Source organism: Mobula hypostoma, chromosome 3 (genome assembly GCF_963921235.1).
Source record: "Mobula hypostoma chromosome 3, sMobHyp1.1, whole genome shotgun sequence".
NCBI classification, from domain to species: domain Eukaryota; kingdom Metazoa; phylum Chordata; class Chondrichthyes; order Myliobatiformes; family Myliobatidae; genus Mobula; species Mobula hypostoma.
In genome coordinates this window covers 148235454-148252855 of record NC_086099.1, presented here as the reverse complement: position 1 = coordinate 148252855, position 17402 = coordinate 148235454, and the positions used below count along the sequence as shown (strand labels likewise).

Sequence of the window (17402 nt, the reverse complement as noted above, 5' to 3'; positions counted from 1 at the left end):
ATAGATGGATGTGCTGTCCAGTCCTTATCAGTTATTCCCTTTGCTAGGCCCTGACTTAATTGCAGATGGATATTCATTCCGTCCTAATCAGTGAGTCTTCCTCCACCCCCCCCAACTCAAATGAAGGTACAATGTACAATTTATTAAATTCCTAATGTCTCTCTGCAAATTAAGAGAGAACTAGTATAAGCTTTTTTTTGCTAACTGCTGAAGACAGTTTACTTCAGTTCAAAAATTCATTTTCAGTCCTAATTATTCTTTTAGCCAGAGTTTACATAGGTTCAAAATGATTTTTTTATATATCCTCAATTCCTCAGAAGGGCAGGTAGTTTTGATGAAGTAGAGAAATGACAGAGGACTTAGACAAATAAGGAAAATGTGCCAAGAAATGGCAGATGGAATACAGTGTTGGGAAGTGTATGGTCATGCACTTTGGTAGAGTCTGTGGTGAGGAAGGCAAATGTGTTGTTAGCATTCATTTCAAGAGGACTAGAATATTAAAGCAAGGATGAAATGTTGAGACTTTATAAAGCACTGGTGAGGCCTCAGTTGGAGTATTATGAGCAGTTTGTCTTCGAAAGGATATGCTGAAACTGGTGAGGGTTCAGAGGAGGTTCACGAAAATGATTCCAGGATTAAATGACTTGTCAGGTGAAGAGTGTTTGGCTCTGGGCCTGTATTCACTGCAATTTAGAGGGTGACTTAATTAAAACCTATTGAATGCTGTCTTGTTGGAATGGATGTGGAGAGAATGTTTCCTATGGTTGGAGTGTCTAAGTCCAGAGGGGACAGCCTCAAAATAGAGGGGCGTCCTTTAAGAACGGAGATGAGGAATTTCTTTAGCCAGAGAGCGGTGAATTTGTGGTTACAGGTAGCTGTGGAGACCAAGGCTTTATGTATATTTAAGGCATCTATTGATAGATTCTTGATTGGTCAGGGCATGAAGGGGGTATGGGGGGGCAGGGGGTGGGAAGACAGGAGACTGGGGCTGAGGAAAAACGGATCAGCCATGATGAAATAGCAGAGCAGACTTGATGGGTCATATGGCCTACTTCTGCTCCTATATCTTATGGTCTTTGGATGCAGCTCATTGAGCTGCTGCCTCAGTGCAACCAGTGTCTGGCATAAATCCTAATCTCTGATGCCATCTGTATTGAGTTAGTGTTTTCTCTTTGTGAAGGTATTGATTTCTTCTGAGTGTTTTTCTTCCATATCCTAGGATATTCAGTTTAGTAGATGAATTGTCTTTGACAGCTTGGCCATATCAGCGGCGGCTTTCCCTATTCGCCTGTTGAGCTCTGGATCGAGGGACAGGTTGCTGGAGATTGTCGATCCTAGGTAAGTGAATTCATCTACTGCTTGCAGGGTCTGGTCACCGATGCTGATGCTGGGGGCTTTGCTGACGTCCTGGCCCATGATCTCTGTCTTCTTCAGACTGATGGTGAGGCCAAACTCTTGGCAAGCATGTGCCGGGGAACTGACTAGCCTGTGGAGACCAGACTGTGTGTGTGACGTCAGCGAAGAGTATCTCCTGGATCAGGACCTGACGCACTTTGGTCTTTGCTCTGAGGCGTGCAAGGTTGAAGAGCTTGCTATTGGACCTAGTGTGTAGGTACACTCCGTCATCAGATGTCCTGAAAGCGTACAACAATACGAGGGAGAAGAAGATCCCGAAGAGCGTCAGGTCAAGGACACAAGCCTGCTTCACTCTGCTTTGGATGGGAAAGGGCTGTGAGGATGATCTATTGAATTGTACTGTCCCCTGCATGCTGTCATGGATTCAGCAGCTTTGAAGGGCATCCGATCTTCTTTAGGAGTGCGAAGAGGCCTCTCCTGCTAACCAGGTCGTAAGCCTTGGTCATATTGATAAAGGTAATGTACAAAGGCTGTCTCTGTTCCCAGCTCTTCTCCTGTAGCTGCCTGAGTGAGAAGATCATGTCGATGGTGGATCTCTCTGCTCTGAAGCCACACGGGGACTCAGGGTAGATGCGTTCTGCCAGTGTCTGCAGTCGCTTCAGAACCACTCGGGCAAACGCCTTGCCAATGGTGTTGAGCAGGAATATGCCTCTGTAATTGTTGCAGTCGTTGCGGTCTCCCTTATTCTTGAACAATGTGATGATGTTTGCGTCTCGCGTGTCTTGAGGAACTGATTCCTTCTCCCAGCACTGGCAGAGCAGCTCGTGAAGATGGCTTAGGAGCACTGGTTTCCCACACTGGATCACTTCTGCAGGGGATGCCGTCTTTGCTTGTGCCCTGCCTTGAGCAAGCGAGTTGATGGTTTTGCTGAGTTCTTCCTCTGTGTGTGAGAGAGTGTGGAAAAACAACAAGCTCACCACAGCTACCAAGATTGAAGTGTACAGAGCCTGCGTACTGAGCACTCTTCTCCACGGCAGCGAGAGTTGGACAACCTGTGCGCGCCAAGAGCACCGCCTCATCAGCTTCCACCTACGGTGCTTGCGTCGGATCCTGGGCATTTCCTGGAAAGACCGTGTGCCAACAAGGATGACCTGGACCAGGCCAGCACGCCAAGCATGTATGTCCTTCTCACACAGCGACGACTGCGCTGGCTTGGCCACGTCCGCTGCATGCAGGATGGCCGCATCCCCAAGGACATCCTATACGGAGAACTTGCTGCAGGATCCCAGCCCACAGGGCGCCCACTGTTGCGTTACAGGGACGTCTGTAAACGTGACCTGAAGTTTGCTGATATCGGGGTGGACAGTTGGGAAGAGACAGCTGTAAATTGCTGCACCTGACGACAGGCTGTACATACAGGCATTACCAATGCAGAGGAAAAACGAACTCGACTGTGGTCGGACAGAAGAGAGAGAAGGAAAGCTGTGGCAGTGACGACCCAGCCCCAACCATCAGCCTTCGTGTGCAGCAGCTGTGCCAAGGACTGCCGCTCAAGAATCGGCTTATTCAGCCACAGCCGACGCTGTTCCACACCCAATTGAGTCCTAAACCGGGCGCATCCATTGTCTACTTAGACGGCGCCATTAATATTATTATTATTAGATGGATTGTCCAGTGTAAATTGCCTCTACTGTATAGGTGATTGGTAGATTCAGAGGGGTAATAGATGAGAATGTAGAGAGAATAAAAAATTGGATTAAAGAATGGGTAATAGAATTTAAATCAGACAAGTGCAAGATATTGACTTCAGTAATATAAACCAGGGTTGGACTTGTGCACTAAATGGAAGGGGCCCTGGAAGTTGTTGTAGACCACATTTTGGAGTATTGTGTCTAGTTCTGGTTGCCTAGTTATAGGAAGGATGTCATTAAGGTGGAAAAGATGAAGAAAAAATCACATGAGAATGTTTCGAGGACTGGAGGGTTTGAGTTATAAGAGACTGCATAGGTTGGATTCCACCCCCCCCCCCCCCCCAGGACTATAGGAGGCCAAGGGGCAACGTTATGAAGGTATATAAAATCAGAACGGGTATAGATAATATGAATGATCAGTTTTTTTTCCATGGTAGGGAGTGTAAAACTGGAGGGCATGGATTTAAGAAGTGGAGAAAGATTCAATGGTATCCTCAGGGGCAACTTATTTACACAGAGGGTGGCGGGTATATGAAGCGTACTAGAAGTAGTTCTGGTGGGTACAGTTTCAAAATTTTAAGACATTTAGAGAGTTACATGGATAGGATGAATTTAAAAGGATATGAGGCTACCTTAGGGAAATGAGACTAACTCAGGTAGGCAACTTGGACAAGTATGGGCAAGTTTAGTTGAAAGGCTGGTCTCTACACTGAGCCTGTGCAGAATTTGTGTAAATGGTTGGCGCTGGCTCGGTGGGCTGCAGGGCCTCCTCCTGTGCTGTATTTATGATTATCCTCCACAGTTGCTCAGGGATTTGAGGTTTATTTATCACTATGCAAAATAATTGTGCCGCATTTAAATTACAAATATTATTAATTAATATGTTCCAGAATTTTCCTCCTAAACTGGTTGGAAATGTACATTTTCAATAGTCCCAGAATTTAGGTTTGCATGTTTTTGAAAAGTTTAATGCCGTTAAAGTTTATTAGCGCGTGATTATTAATCTATAGGTTTGAAAAGTTGTAAAATGAGCTGTGAAGATTATGAAATGTGAATGATTTTTAAAACGTGTGGAAAATCAAATGATGGGCTCCACCATGGATAAAGAAGTCACCAATACTGATGCAGCATTGCATCCCAAAATGTTGGAAATTCATCTCCTCCCACAGATTCTGCTTAATCCCCGAGTTGGTCTGGCAGGTTATTTGTTGTGTTAACCCAATTTGATTGCGAGAGGGTGGGGGAGAATGGAGACTAAAATGCAAGAAATACCTCTGCAATTGTCAGAAGCCTGTGAACTATGGTGGAGAGGAATCGTAGGCGAAAGGAAAAGTGATAATTCTGCTACTGTGATAAATGTGTGTTTGGTCATTGGAAACTGCGGCAAATGAAATAATCTTTAGTTTGAGTTTAAGTATGCTATTGGTCAATAACACAACAGGGAAAAGGAGTTTAGAGAACTTGAGTGAAGAAAAACAGGAATTGGCGAAATATCTTACAGAGGAAAGCCAATGACAATCAGTAGTGAACCCAAACAAATTTGCTTCTGTTCTTGGTGCGTCTCTGTTAAGCCAACAGAATTTGTTTTGAACCAAATACACTTTGATATATACCACAATGATGAGAAAATCTGCAGATGCTGGAAATCCAAGCAGCCCACTCAAAATCCTGGAGGAACTCAGCAGGCCACGCAGCATGTATGGAAATGAATAAACTGTCGATGTTTCCGTCTGAGACCTGAAACGTCGACTGTTAACTCTTTTCCATAGATGCTGCCTGACCTGCTGAGTTCATCCAGCATCTTTTTTTGTGACACTTGAGATGTAATTATGAATGTTACATTGGAAAGCAAAGTGTAGCATAGCATATTGAAACATATGTTGCTCTTTATTATAATTTCTTCAATTTGTCTTGTTTTTTTCAGGGCCTGAAAAGCCCACAAGAAAATGTGCCAGAGATTAAATCCCTTGTTGAAAGTTTTCGAATCCCCAGCAAGGTACTGTGCCAAAGTTGTCATGTTGTCAACATGATGTGTGCAATATTTAACTGTGTCGAGTGTAATGATATTTGCATTGACGAGGCCCTTTAAAGTTCTTCTCTTCCGCCCCCCCCCCCCCGGTAAGTTGAATGGTTAAATTGATCTTTAAATTAGAAATAAAGCTGTTACCTTAAAATACAATGTAGAATGTACACTCATGTCTTGTATTGAGAAGTTATTCATGGTATGCAAATGTAGGTCTGCAACTTGTCATATCTTTGTCAGCTGTTTTGAAGAGCCATGCAGTTAATATTCTCAAAAGATTTTGGGTGTAAGCTGAAGGCTGAATTATAGAATATGTAAAAGAAAATGAACTCCCATGTTCAGTGTAATCATGGTGTGCTTTATATTTTTTCAAATCTACGGTTATTAAAAATGATGTATGAATTTCACAGTGCTGTATCTTTTTGATTTGATTAAGTATAAATTATTTCTGACTAAAAATCCTCTTACCAAGCATCACTTCTTTTAAAAAATATTATTATCAGTTGTATTCCGTTAGAGGTTGTTTTGGGTTCTTATTCTTTCTGCTCACGTATAGCTAATTCTGTCAAAATGTCTGTTTCCATAATGTGAATTGTATATTTTGTAATTAATGAATTGAAGAATATTGTATTGAATTGGTTAAATGCAATTTCATTTGGGAGCTGGGAGCTGGAACTGGAAACCATTTCGATGTTGCTTTGGAAATTGACAAGCATGTTATTTTTAACCTCCCTGCAGTAATCAGTCAATTCAATGCAATTCAAGTTTAATTATCTTTCAACCATGCGTGAATACTTATTAATATAGCCAAGTGAGATAGAGTTCCTTCACAGTACCAACAGTCACACACAGCACAAAGCACACATAGCATGTATAAGATAGAAAGGTACCCGAGGCTGACAAGGGAAATTAGGGATTTTATCATTTCCAAAGAAGAAACATACAAATTAGCCAGAAAAAGCGGCACACCTGAGGACTGGGAGAAATTCAGAGTCCAGCAGAGCAGGACAAAGGGCTTAATTAGGAAAGGGAAAAAAGATTATGAGAGAAAGCTGGCAGGAACATAAAAACTAACTGTAAAAGCTTTTATAGAAATGTGAAAAGAAAAAGATTGGTTAAGACAAATGTAGGTCCCTTACAGTCAGAAACAGGTGAATTGTTCATGGGGAACAAGGACATGGCAGACCAATTGAATAACTACTTTGTTTCTGTCTTCACTAAGGAGGACATAAATAATCTTCCGGAAATAGTAGGGGACCGAGGGTCTAGTGAGGTGGAGGAACTGAGGGAAATACATGTTAGTTGGGAAGTGGTGTTGAGTAAATTGAAGGGATTGAAGGGATTAAAGGCAGATAAATCCCCAGGGCCAGATGGTCTGCATCTCAGAGTGCTTAAGGAAGTAGCCCAAGAAATAGTGGGTGCATTAGTGATAATTTTTCAAAACTCTTTACATTCTGGATTAGTTCCTGAGGATTGGAGGGTGGCTAATATAACCCCGCTTTTTAAAAAAGGAAGGAGAGAGAAACCGGGGAATTATAGACTGGTAAGCCTGACATCGGTGGTGGGGAAAATGCGAGAGCCAGTTATCAAAGATGTGATAACAGCACATTTGGAAAGCGGTGAAATCATCGAACAAAGTCAGCATGGATTTGTGAAAGGAAAATCATGTCTGACGAATCTCATAGAATTTTTTGAGGATGTAACTAGTAGAGTGGATAGGGGAGAACCAGTGGATGTGGTATATTTGGATTTTCAAAAGGCTTTTGACAAGGTCCCACACAGGAGATTAGTGTGCAAACTTAAAGCACACGGTATTGGGGGTAAGGTATTAATGTGGATAGAGAATGGTTGGCAGACAGGAAGCAAAGAGTGGGAATAAACGGGACCTTTTCAGAATGGCAGGCAGTGACTAGTGGGGTACTGCAAGGCTCAGTGCTGGGACCCCAGTTGTTTACAATATATATTAATGACTTAGACGAGGGAATTAAATGCAGCATCTCCAAGTTTGCGGATGACACGAAGCTGGGCGGCAGTGTTAGCTGTGAGGAGGATGCTAAGAGGATGCAGGGTGACTTGGATAGGTTACGTGAGCGGGAAAATTCATGGCAGATGCAATTTAATGTGGATAAATGTGAGGTTACCCACTTTGGTGGCAAGAATAGGAAAGCAGATTATTATCTGAATGGTGGCCGATTAGGAAAAGGGAAGGGGCAACGAGACCTGGGTGTCATTATACACCAGTCATTGAAAGTGGGCATGCAGGTACAGCAGGCGGTGAAAAAGGCGAATGTTATGCTGGCATTCATAGCAAGAGGATTCGAGTACAGGAGCAGGGAGGTACTACTGCAGTTGTACAAGGCCTTGGTGAGACCACACCTGGAGTATTGTGCGCAGTTTTGGTCCCTTAATCTGAGGAAAGACATTCTTGCCATAGAGAGAGTACAAAGAAGGTTCACCAGATTGATTCCTGGGATGGCAGGACTTTCGTATGATGAAAGACTGGATCGACTAGGCTTATACTCTCTGGAATTTAGAAGATTGAGGGGGGATCTTATTGAAATGTATAAAATCCTAATGGGATTGGACAGGCTAGATGGAGGAAGATTGTTCCCGATGTTGGGGAAGTCCAGAACGAGGTGTCACAGTTTGAGGATAAAGGGGAAGCCTTTTAGGACCGAGATGAGGAAAAACTTCTTCACACGGAGAGTGGTGAATCTGTGGAATTCTCTGCCACAGGAAACAGTTGAGGCCAGTTGATTGGCTATATTTAAGAGGGAGTTAGATATGGCCCTTGTGGCTAACGGGATCGGGGGTATGGAGAGAAGGCAGGTACAGGGTTCTGAGTTGGATGATCAGCCATGATCATACTGAATGGCAGTGCAGGCTCGAAGGGCCGAATGGCCTACTCCTGCACCTAGTTTCTATGTACAACCGTTCAATAAACGAGACCAAACTCAGTTCATCAAACACCGCTGAAATCTGCATATGACTGCAACTGAGCTTTTCTTCTGCCAAGCAAACACTGGAGAGTGGGGTCTGGCAGCACCGATTCCAGCTTGGACGCCATGCCACACTGCCCAGACGTCTCTCCCTGGTAACTATAAAAAGGCAACACTGGCTTGAGGCCTAGTATATATGTATTTTCAACAGATCTTTAGACCATTATTCTGCCGAGTGCACACTTGGTGGGGGGTGGGGGGGGGGAGGTGACAATACAAGCCTAGTTTCACCAAGGGAGGCAGGCCATTGGAAATTGGCAAGCAATGCCTTGATTGACACTTGTGTAAGGAAAATTTATTAAAAAATTTAACATGGAGTCTTTAGCATTTTTAGCTTGCAGTAACAAAATAAACTTATAGTTATTAAAAATACCTTTTTGAAAATCCTGTAGGACGTATAACTTTTTATTGCAAGTCTGAGACTCTTGTGAGTGGCTGCTATTTTCTCATTGTTTTCATAAGGCAATTTTCTATAATATGAGCTCTCTTTGGAATGGAACTATTCCATTATAGCAGAACTACAGTATCTGTATATCATTTTATTTCTGTTCATATTAAACCTTAACATTTATCGGTAGTTAGTAGAATGTATAAGGGTAGTGATCAATATCCTTCAGGAGTCCCTCATGGAACACTTTTAAGGGAGTGATATGCTGGATTTCTTTGTATCGTAATTATGTATTTTGTTCCTTTGGGTATTGTAAGTGTTTCATTATTTCTGATGCTTTTACAATCCTGTAATGAGAGTGTAGTGTTAAATAACAAATTATGCATTTGCTAACTCTTATTGTGATTTATTTTTAGATTTTAAATACATCTGAAAAAGAACTCTTGCTTAATTACAGTTTTACATTTTGACATATGAAATGTATGGTTTCCTTTTTGAATTACCTTCAATTATTTGCTATTTTTATTAATGACATTGAAGAGGGAGCCGTATATCAGGAATCCAGATTTGCTAATGACATGAAAAATGCTGACAGTGCAAGTAGTGTTGAGGATATTGCAATTCTGTAATAGGATAGGGATAGAGCAAGTGATTAGACTTAGAAAATGGAATTTAAAATTGGGAAAGTGTAAAGAGTTTGCACTTCAGAAAGAGGAATCAAAAGGCAGATTATGTAAATGGTAATAGACTGCAAATGAGAGAACGGCTGAAAGAATAAGGAAAGGAAATTTCATTGGAGGCAGTCCAAATGACACTCACTAGTATTGTCTTTTCAATAGAGGTTAAGTAGATTGGGTTGGTTTTTAATTAGAAGAATGAATTCTTAATGAACTTAAAAGATCTTATTGACACATCAAGGGTCCTATGGGGACATGATAGAGTGCATGTTGAGATGAATTTACTAGTGGAAAAATCTCAAATGAGGAGACATGGTAAGGTGAAAGACATTTCTTTTCAGGGTGAGGGTGATGATTCTCTGGAATTCTGTACCCCAGAGATTATGGAGGCCAGTTTATGAAATCATTTTTAAGCTGATGTCAGTAAATATTTGTAAGGTTAGGGAGCTGAGAAATGTGATGAGGCTCGAGATAGATCAGCTGTGATCATGTTGGATGGTGGTGCAGTTTTGAGAGGCCTGGTGGCCTATTTCTGCTCATATTTTCTTTTTTTTTGTCAATTTCAAATGCATGAATCTGTATTTTTTATTGTAATGGTAGAAAAGTTGTATATTTCAATAGTTAATATTAATGTGCTGACAGGAGAGATAAGATAAAATAGTTGCACAAGCACTTTTGGATGATTCATGACCTCACAATTTTTATGGAAGGAACTTGGAGCTGTAAAGCCAGTTCTGTTCTGGAGTCAGTATCAAAGTATAATACGGTTTCACTCTATTTGCTGTTCAGATATTGAGCAAAATAAGATTTGACAAGGTATCATGAATGCTGTTCATCATTTACAACAGCATGAATTCCACTTTGTAAATTGATTTGATTCAACCTGCCACTGAGCAATTGCAATTTACAAATCACAAATCTGCAATACTGGAGCTGGATGTTATCTTTAGTTCCTGTTTCATATTTGTTTACTCATTTTCATTAAATCTCAGCCCAGTTTTTAGAATTTCTTTCAATGCAGACTGTTATTTTGTGAATCTGTTAACATAGCCTTTAAATTCCAGGGTGAGACTTCTGCATGTTGCAAAGGTGCTCGGCCACTTATGTTCCTCCTGTTAACTAAATGTAATGTCAAGAAGTAAAACTCTTCCCCTCAAGTTATTGCTTGCTCTTGAAGTCACTCTCACTAGATTTGCAAAAGAAAATTAGTTGGTGTCAATTGGAAAGTTATACACATCGCTTATTCACATTCTCCTACAATAATTTGTTCAGTAGTAGTGCATGTTGTACTACTGAGTATATTTGACAGGTATGTAAAGAAAGATTCTGTTCTAATCTAAAGCACCTAAAGTAATCTGTGCAAAAAGTTGTTGTCACTGGTATAGTTAGAATAAATAAAGTGAAGTGATTTTCATGGCTGAAGACCTTTTGGATTTGTGATCTGAACAAGAAAATAATGAAGGTGGTAAAGGTTTGGCATTCCTTATCTAATGGGTGGAAACTCATTCAATTGTATTTTTTTCAAAGGGAGCTGTGTATTTCATAAAGAATAAAATATAATCAGATAGTTGTGCATAGCTGCTTCTTAAGCGCATCACCCCTACCTACTGGGGCATAGGCTGCTAACAGTACCTTGCCAGAGTCCTTGTTCTGGGCTTCTGTTGCTCTGTTTTTAGGGATGGGGTTGTTAGCCCCATGCCCAGTCCTCCTCGTTTTGCAGCCACGTTTGGGACAGTCCATGACGGAGCTTGTACAAAGCTTGGGTTAATTAATTACATTGTTTGTCAAAAGATTCAAACAAGAGAAAAACAGATTTCCCTGGAGCATATAGGAGAATGAGGGAGATTTGATAGACATATCCAAAATTTAAGGGTATAGATGGAATTAATGCAAGCATGCTTTTTATCCACAGAGGTTGGGTGAAACTAGAATTAGAGGTTATCTGTTAAGGGTGAATGATGAAATATTTAAGGAGAACCTAAGGAGGAAATTCTTCGCTCAGGGAGTGGTGCAAGTGTGAAATGAGCTTCCAGAGGAAGTGGTAAATGCTGCTTCAGTTTCAACCCTTAGGAGAAATTTGGATAAGTACATGGACAGGAGGAGTTTGGAGTGCTATGGTCCAGGTGTGAGTCGATGGGACTAGGCAGAGTAACAGTTTGACATGGACTAGATGAGCCAAAGGGCCTGTTTCTTTGCTGTGACACATATCAAAGTTGCTGGTGAATGCTGCAGGCCAGGCAGCATCTCTAGGAAGAAGTGCAGTCGACGTTTCAGGCCGAGACCCTTCGTCAGGACTAACTGAAGGAAGAGTGAGTAAGAGATTTGAAAGTTGGAGGGGGAGGAAGAGATCCAAAATGATAGGAGAAGACAGGAGGGGGAGGGATGGAGCCAAGAGCTGGACAGGTGATAGGCAAAAGGGATACGAGAGGATCATGGGACAGGAGGTCCAGGAAGAAAGGCAAGGGGGGGGGGGAACCCAGAGGATGGGCAAGGGGTATATTCAGAGGGACAGAGGGAGAAAAAGGAGAGTGAGAGAAAGAATGTGTGTATAAAAATAAGTAACAGACGGGGTACGAGGGGGAGGTGGGGCATTAGTGGAAGTTAGAGAAGTCGATGTTCATGCCATCAGGTTGGAGGCTACCCAGACGGAATATAAGGTGTTGTTCCTCCAACCTGAGTGTGGCTTCATCTTTACAGTAGAGGAGGCCGTGGATAGACATGTCAGAATGGGAATGGGATGTGGAGTTAAAATGTATGGCCACTGGGAGATCCTGCTTTCTCTGGCGGACAGAGCGTATATGTTCAGCAAAGCAGTCTCCCAGTCTGCGTTGGGTCTCGCCAATATATAAAAGGCCACATCGGGAGCACCGGACGCAGTATTCCCATTCTGACATGCACACATTTTAACCCTCTCCTTCCCTCTCCCTCCCGAGTGAATATTATTCCACCGATCATAGTAGTCAGTACCTAACCCGGCCAGACCAGACCAGACCAGACCAAACACTACTAACGTTACCTGCAGAGGGTATGGGAGAAAAGTATTTTATGAAGAGTTCAATGTAGTGGGGAGGCTATCGATGCATTTCTGTGTTTCGTCTACTGAGTGTAGCCACTTCTTGTCACTGCTGGGAAGTGTGATACGGAGCCATACAGGGTATAGTAGGGAAGGCCTGAGTCCTCTGTTGTATAGCTCCATCATTACTTTTCTGTACTCGGCTCGCAGGCTGAAAACTTCGGGACAGTAATCCTCCACAACCGGAATCTGCTGGCCACGGTATTCTAGCTTCCCTTTCCGCCGGGCCTCTTTAACCAGAAAATCTTTAATCTAGTAGCGGTGCAGGCAAAGTATAACTGGATGTGGTCTCTGTACTGGGGCTGGTTTAGCTGCTAGTGTACGGTGGGCTCTATCAATCTCCGGCGAGGATGAGAGCGTCTCCTTCCTGAAGATCTCACAAAGCATACTGGAAAAAAATTCAGTAGGACGGTCGCTTTCAATAGATTCTGGCAGACCCAGGATGCGTAGGATCTGCCGTCTGCTCCGGCCTTCCAGGTCAGTAACTTTAGCCATTAGCTTGATATTGTTTTCACATAAGCTGGAGCAGATATTTTCCAGTTCACTGACGCGCTGGCTCAGGATGTCCGTAGCGAGCTCGAGAGAGCATAAGCGTTGGCCATGGTCCTGGACTTTGCATTGTATTTGGTCGAGTTTCGTTTCCAGCAGACTGAAAGAGGATATAATTTTGGCTGCTATCACCGCATGGTGTCGGTCTAGCAGCATGGAGATGGCCACTACTCCGCCAAATCGTCTTTTTTCCCGGGTTTAGTGCTCTTTGAAGTCATCGCGAAGTGAGCGTAGTCACAGGCAGGGGGAAGAGCAAAAAGTAACAGTTTGGTATGAGAGAAGGGGGAAGAGGGAGTGTGGAGACAGAAAATAAGACGAGCGCTCGTTCTCTGCAACTACTCCATGTGGCTCGAATATGTTTTTTAAAATAATATCTTTTTAATTTCAGACTCTTTCATTCTTATGTAATGACTAGCCCTGCTTGGCTTAGTTGATTTATTTTGGGATTGTTTTTAGCAATGCAGAACTTGCATTCTGGGGCCATGTATTCTGCCACTACTATAAAACTTGCTTTTGTGCTTGGGTTTTTAATACCTTACTAATTCATTTTCACATTTAACTGTTTTATGTTTCCCTTTGCTGAGCTGAGACACTCTTATTCATCTATCTCATCTCCATAATTCATAAGATCATAAGATATAGGAGCAGAATTAGACCATGTAGCTTATTGAGTCTGCTCTGCTATATCATCATGGCTGATTTATTCACCCTCTCAACCGCATTCTCCTGCCTTCTCCCTGTAGCCTTTGATGTCCCGATTAATCAAGAAGCTATCAAACTTCACCTTAAATATACCCAGTGACTTGGCTTGCAGATTTATCTGTGGCAATAAATTCCACAGATTCATCACCCTCTGGCTTAAGAAACTTTTCCTTATCCCTGCTCTAAATGGGTGTCCCTCTATTCCAGGGGCCCCCAACCTTTATTAGGCCATGGACCAATACCATTAAGCAAGGAGCTCAGGGACCCTAGGTTGGGAACCTTTGCTTTATCCTGGGGCTAGGTCCTCTGGTTTGAGTCTCCCCTACTATAGAAAACATCTTCTCAACATCCATTCTCTCTAGTCTTATCAATATTTAATAGGTTTCAGTGAGATCCTCCCCCATTCTAAACTCCAGTGAGTATAAGCCCAGAGGCATCAAATGCTCCTCATATATTTGTCCTTTCATTCCTGTAATTATTCTTGTGATCTCCTCTGGACCGTCTCCAATGCCAACACATCTTTTCTTAGGTGAAGGCCCCAAAACTCCAAGTGTGGTCTGACCAATGCCTTATAAAGCATCAACATTACATCCTTGTTTTCATGCTCTAGTCCTCTTGAAATAACTGCTAACATCACACTTGCCTTCCTCAACACCTGCAAGTTAATGTTTAGGGAATCCTGCACAATGATTTCCAAGATCCCTTGTACCTCAGATTTTTTAATTTTCTCCCCATTTAGAAAATAGTCTATACCTTTATTCCTTCTACCAAAGTGCATGGCCATACACTTCCCTGCCTATAATCCATCAGCCACTTCTTTGTTCATTCTCCTAATCTGTCTTAAGACCTTCTGCAGTCACCCTGCTTGCTCAAAGCTACGTGCTCTTCCACCTATCTTCATATCATTCACAAACCTGGCCACAAAATTATCAATTCTTTCAATCAAATCAAAGTAAATTTTATTATCGAAGTACACGTTGCCATCTACGGCCCTAAGATTCATTTTCTTGTGGGCATACTCAATAAGTCTACGGAATTACAGAATCAATGAAAGACCGCCCAACTAGGGCATTCAGCCAAAGTGCAGAAGACAACAAACTGGGCAAGTATAAAAAGAAGCAATAATAATAAATATGCAATAATTATTGATATGTGAGATGAAGAGTCTTTGAAAATGAGTTCATTGGTTGTGGGAACATTTCAGTGGTGGGGCAAGTGAAGTTATCCCCATTGGTTTAAGAGCCTGATGCAGACATCCCACCTCCCCCGGATGTTCCGTGAGTCTCCTGCATATTAATAGTGGCTCCCTGATGCCCGCAAATTATATACGATATCACGGAAATCAATTTTTTTTGAGAGCGAGCGCGAGAGAGCAAGCAGGCGAGAGGGGGAGAGAGCAAGCAAGTGAGAGCACGAGAGAGAAAGCAAGCGAGAGCGCACGAGCGAGAGAGAGAGCGCAAGAGAGAAAGCAAGAGCGCAAGCGCGACCACGAGAGAGAGAGAGAGACTGAGTGAGCGAGAGCGCGCCGTGGCAGTGTTCCAGAAAATATAAAACGTATGTCACCCCAGACTACACTAAAGTGTACCCCTGCCTAATAGGGGTCAAAAATAATGACAGTGTTGCTCGCTGCACTGTTTGCAACAGTGACTTTTCTATTGCCCATGGTGAGTTAAGACTGTAAAAGACATGTTGAGGTGAGTGTAACAGGTGTCATTCGTTCATTAGCATAGCTAACGTTATTTAAACTAGCTGGCCAGCTGCTAGGGAGCTACTCTATTGCAGACATCCCACCTCTCCCGGAAGTCTCCCGCAAATTGATGGTGCTACCTCCCTGAAATGAGTTTTTGCAGGGTGGGATGTCTGCTGATGGCGGAGGGGTGGTAACTGTTCGTGAATCAGGTGGTGCGGGTCTTGAGGCTCTTGTACCTTCTTCCTGATGGAAGCAGCAAGAAGAGAGCATGTCCTGGATGGTGGAGGTCCTTGATGATGGACTGCTGTGTTTCTGCGACAGTGTTTCATGTAGATGTGCTCGATGGTTGGGAGGGCTTTACCTGTGATGGACTGGGCCATATCCATTACTTTTGTCGGATTTTCTCTTCAAGGGTGTTGGTGTTTCCATACCAGGCTGTGATGCGGCCAATCACTATACTTTCCACTACACTTCTTTAGAAGTTTGTCAACATTTTAGATGTAATGCCAAATCTCCACAAAGTCTTACGGAAGTTGAAGTGCTGACATACAACTTCAAAAGAAGTGGACCCAGCACCAACCCCTTCAGGACACCACTAGTCAAGGGCAGCCAACAAGAAAAGGTCCCCTTTATTCCCACTCTTAGCCAGCTGCCTGTCAGCCAATCTTCTCTGCATGTAGATATCTTTTCTGTAAAACCAAGGGCTCTTGTTAACCTGCCATGTATAGCATCTTGTCAAAAGTCTTCTGAAAATCCAAATAAACAACATCCACTGACTCTCCGTTGTCTATATTGCCTGTTATTTCCAACATTTTTTCCAACCACTGAAGTCAGGTTAACTGGCCTATAATTACCTTTCTTCTGTCTTGAAAGAGTGGAGTGACATTTGCAATTTGCAAATTTTCAGTCCTCTGGAACCATTCCAAAATATAGTGATTCTTGAAAGATCATTATAATGCCCCCAAAATCTATGGGGCGTAGTCCACCTGGTCCAGGTAACTTATCTACCTTCAGACCTTTCAGCTTCCCAAGCATCAACTTAATAATAGCAACAACATTCACTTCTGCACACAAAAAGCTGGAGGAACTTCGCAACGGGGCAGCATCTATGGAAAGAGTACAGTCACTGTTTCGGCCAAGATCGCCTTCATATTGAAATATCCCATGGCTATTGCAACATTGCCCTTTTTCATTTTAAAAATCTTTTTTATTAATTATCAACAAAAAATACATGAAGGTAATCAAGTCAATATGTCCATATATACAATGAAGAATTAAATTACCAAATGACTGTTTAACAAAGCTAAACAATATATCAATAATAATTTTAAAAAATAGAATTTTTTTTGAAAGAAAAGAAGGGGGAAAAAGAAATCCCTACTAACTAAAACAAAAAAACCCTACTAACTTAAAAAAAAACAAAAAAAAACCACCCCATTGGGAGCACAGCTCCAGAGCTATACACCATACAAACTTCCATAAAAGAAAAACATCAATCCGCCAACTCAGATCCACTTAAACAAAAATCAGATGGAAACCATCTTAATTAACTCAAATTAGATGATAGTAGTGGGCAAATGAACCCCACCTTTTCACAAAATCAAATTGAGGATCAATAGTTCGACTTCTGATTTTCTGAAAACTAAGACATAGCATCACCTGAGAGAACCATTGTATCAAAGTGGGAGCAGAGGCATCTTTCCATTTCAATTAAATAGCTCTTCTGGCCAATAATGTAACAAATGCAATTACATGTTGGTCTGGTAGAGAAATACCATGAATATATTGAGGGATTACACTGAACAAAACTGCCAATTTATTAGGTTGTAAATTAATTTTTAAAACTTTAGAAATTGTAGAGAAAATTTCCAAAGATGTTTCAATATAGAACACGACCAAAACGTATGTGTCAATGTAGCTGTCTCGGTTTTACATCCATCACACTGACTATCAACATTAGGAAACATTTTGGACAGTCTCTCCTTTGTCAGATAGTAACGATGTACAATTTTAAATTGGATTAAAGAGTGACTGGCACAGATCGAAGAAAAGTTAACCAACTTCAGAATTTGCAACCAATCCTCTGTTATCAAGGTCATGTTAAGCTCTCTTTCCCAATCTTGCTTAATCTTAAGTGAAGGGCAATTGTGCTGTTTTAACAATAAATTATAAATTTTCCCAATAAATCCTTTCACTAAAGGGTTCATTTTAAAAATAATATCCAACAGGTCAGATATATGGAAAATTACATAAA

At 41.9% G+C, this 17402-nt stretch overlaps 1 protein-coding gene across 1 annotated transcript in view; it reads left to right on the top strand.

The window, feature by feature from the left end:
• vps50 (VPS50 EARP/GARPII complex subunit) overlaps positions 1-17402 on the top strand; it is a 220849-nt gene that overhangs the window by 18684 nt on the left and 184763 nt on the right. Inside the window, exon 2 of the mRNA XM_063043837.1 lies at positions 4972-5043. Coding sequence (XP_062899907.1) covers positions 4972-5043 — 72 coding nt within the window. The remainder of the gene's footprint in view (positions 1-4971; positions 5044-17402) is intronic.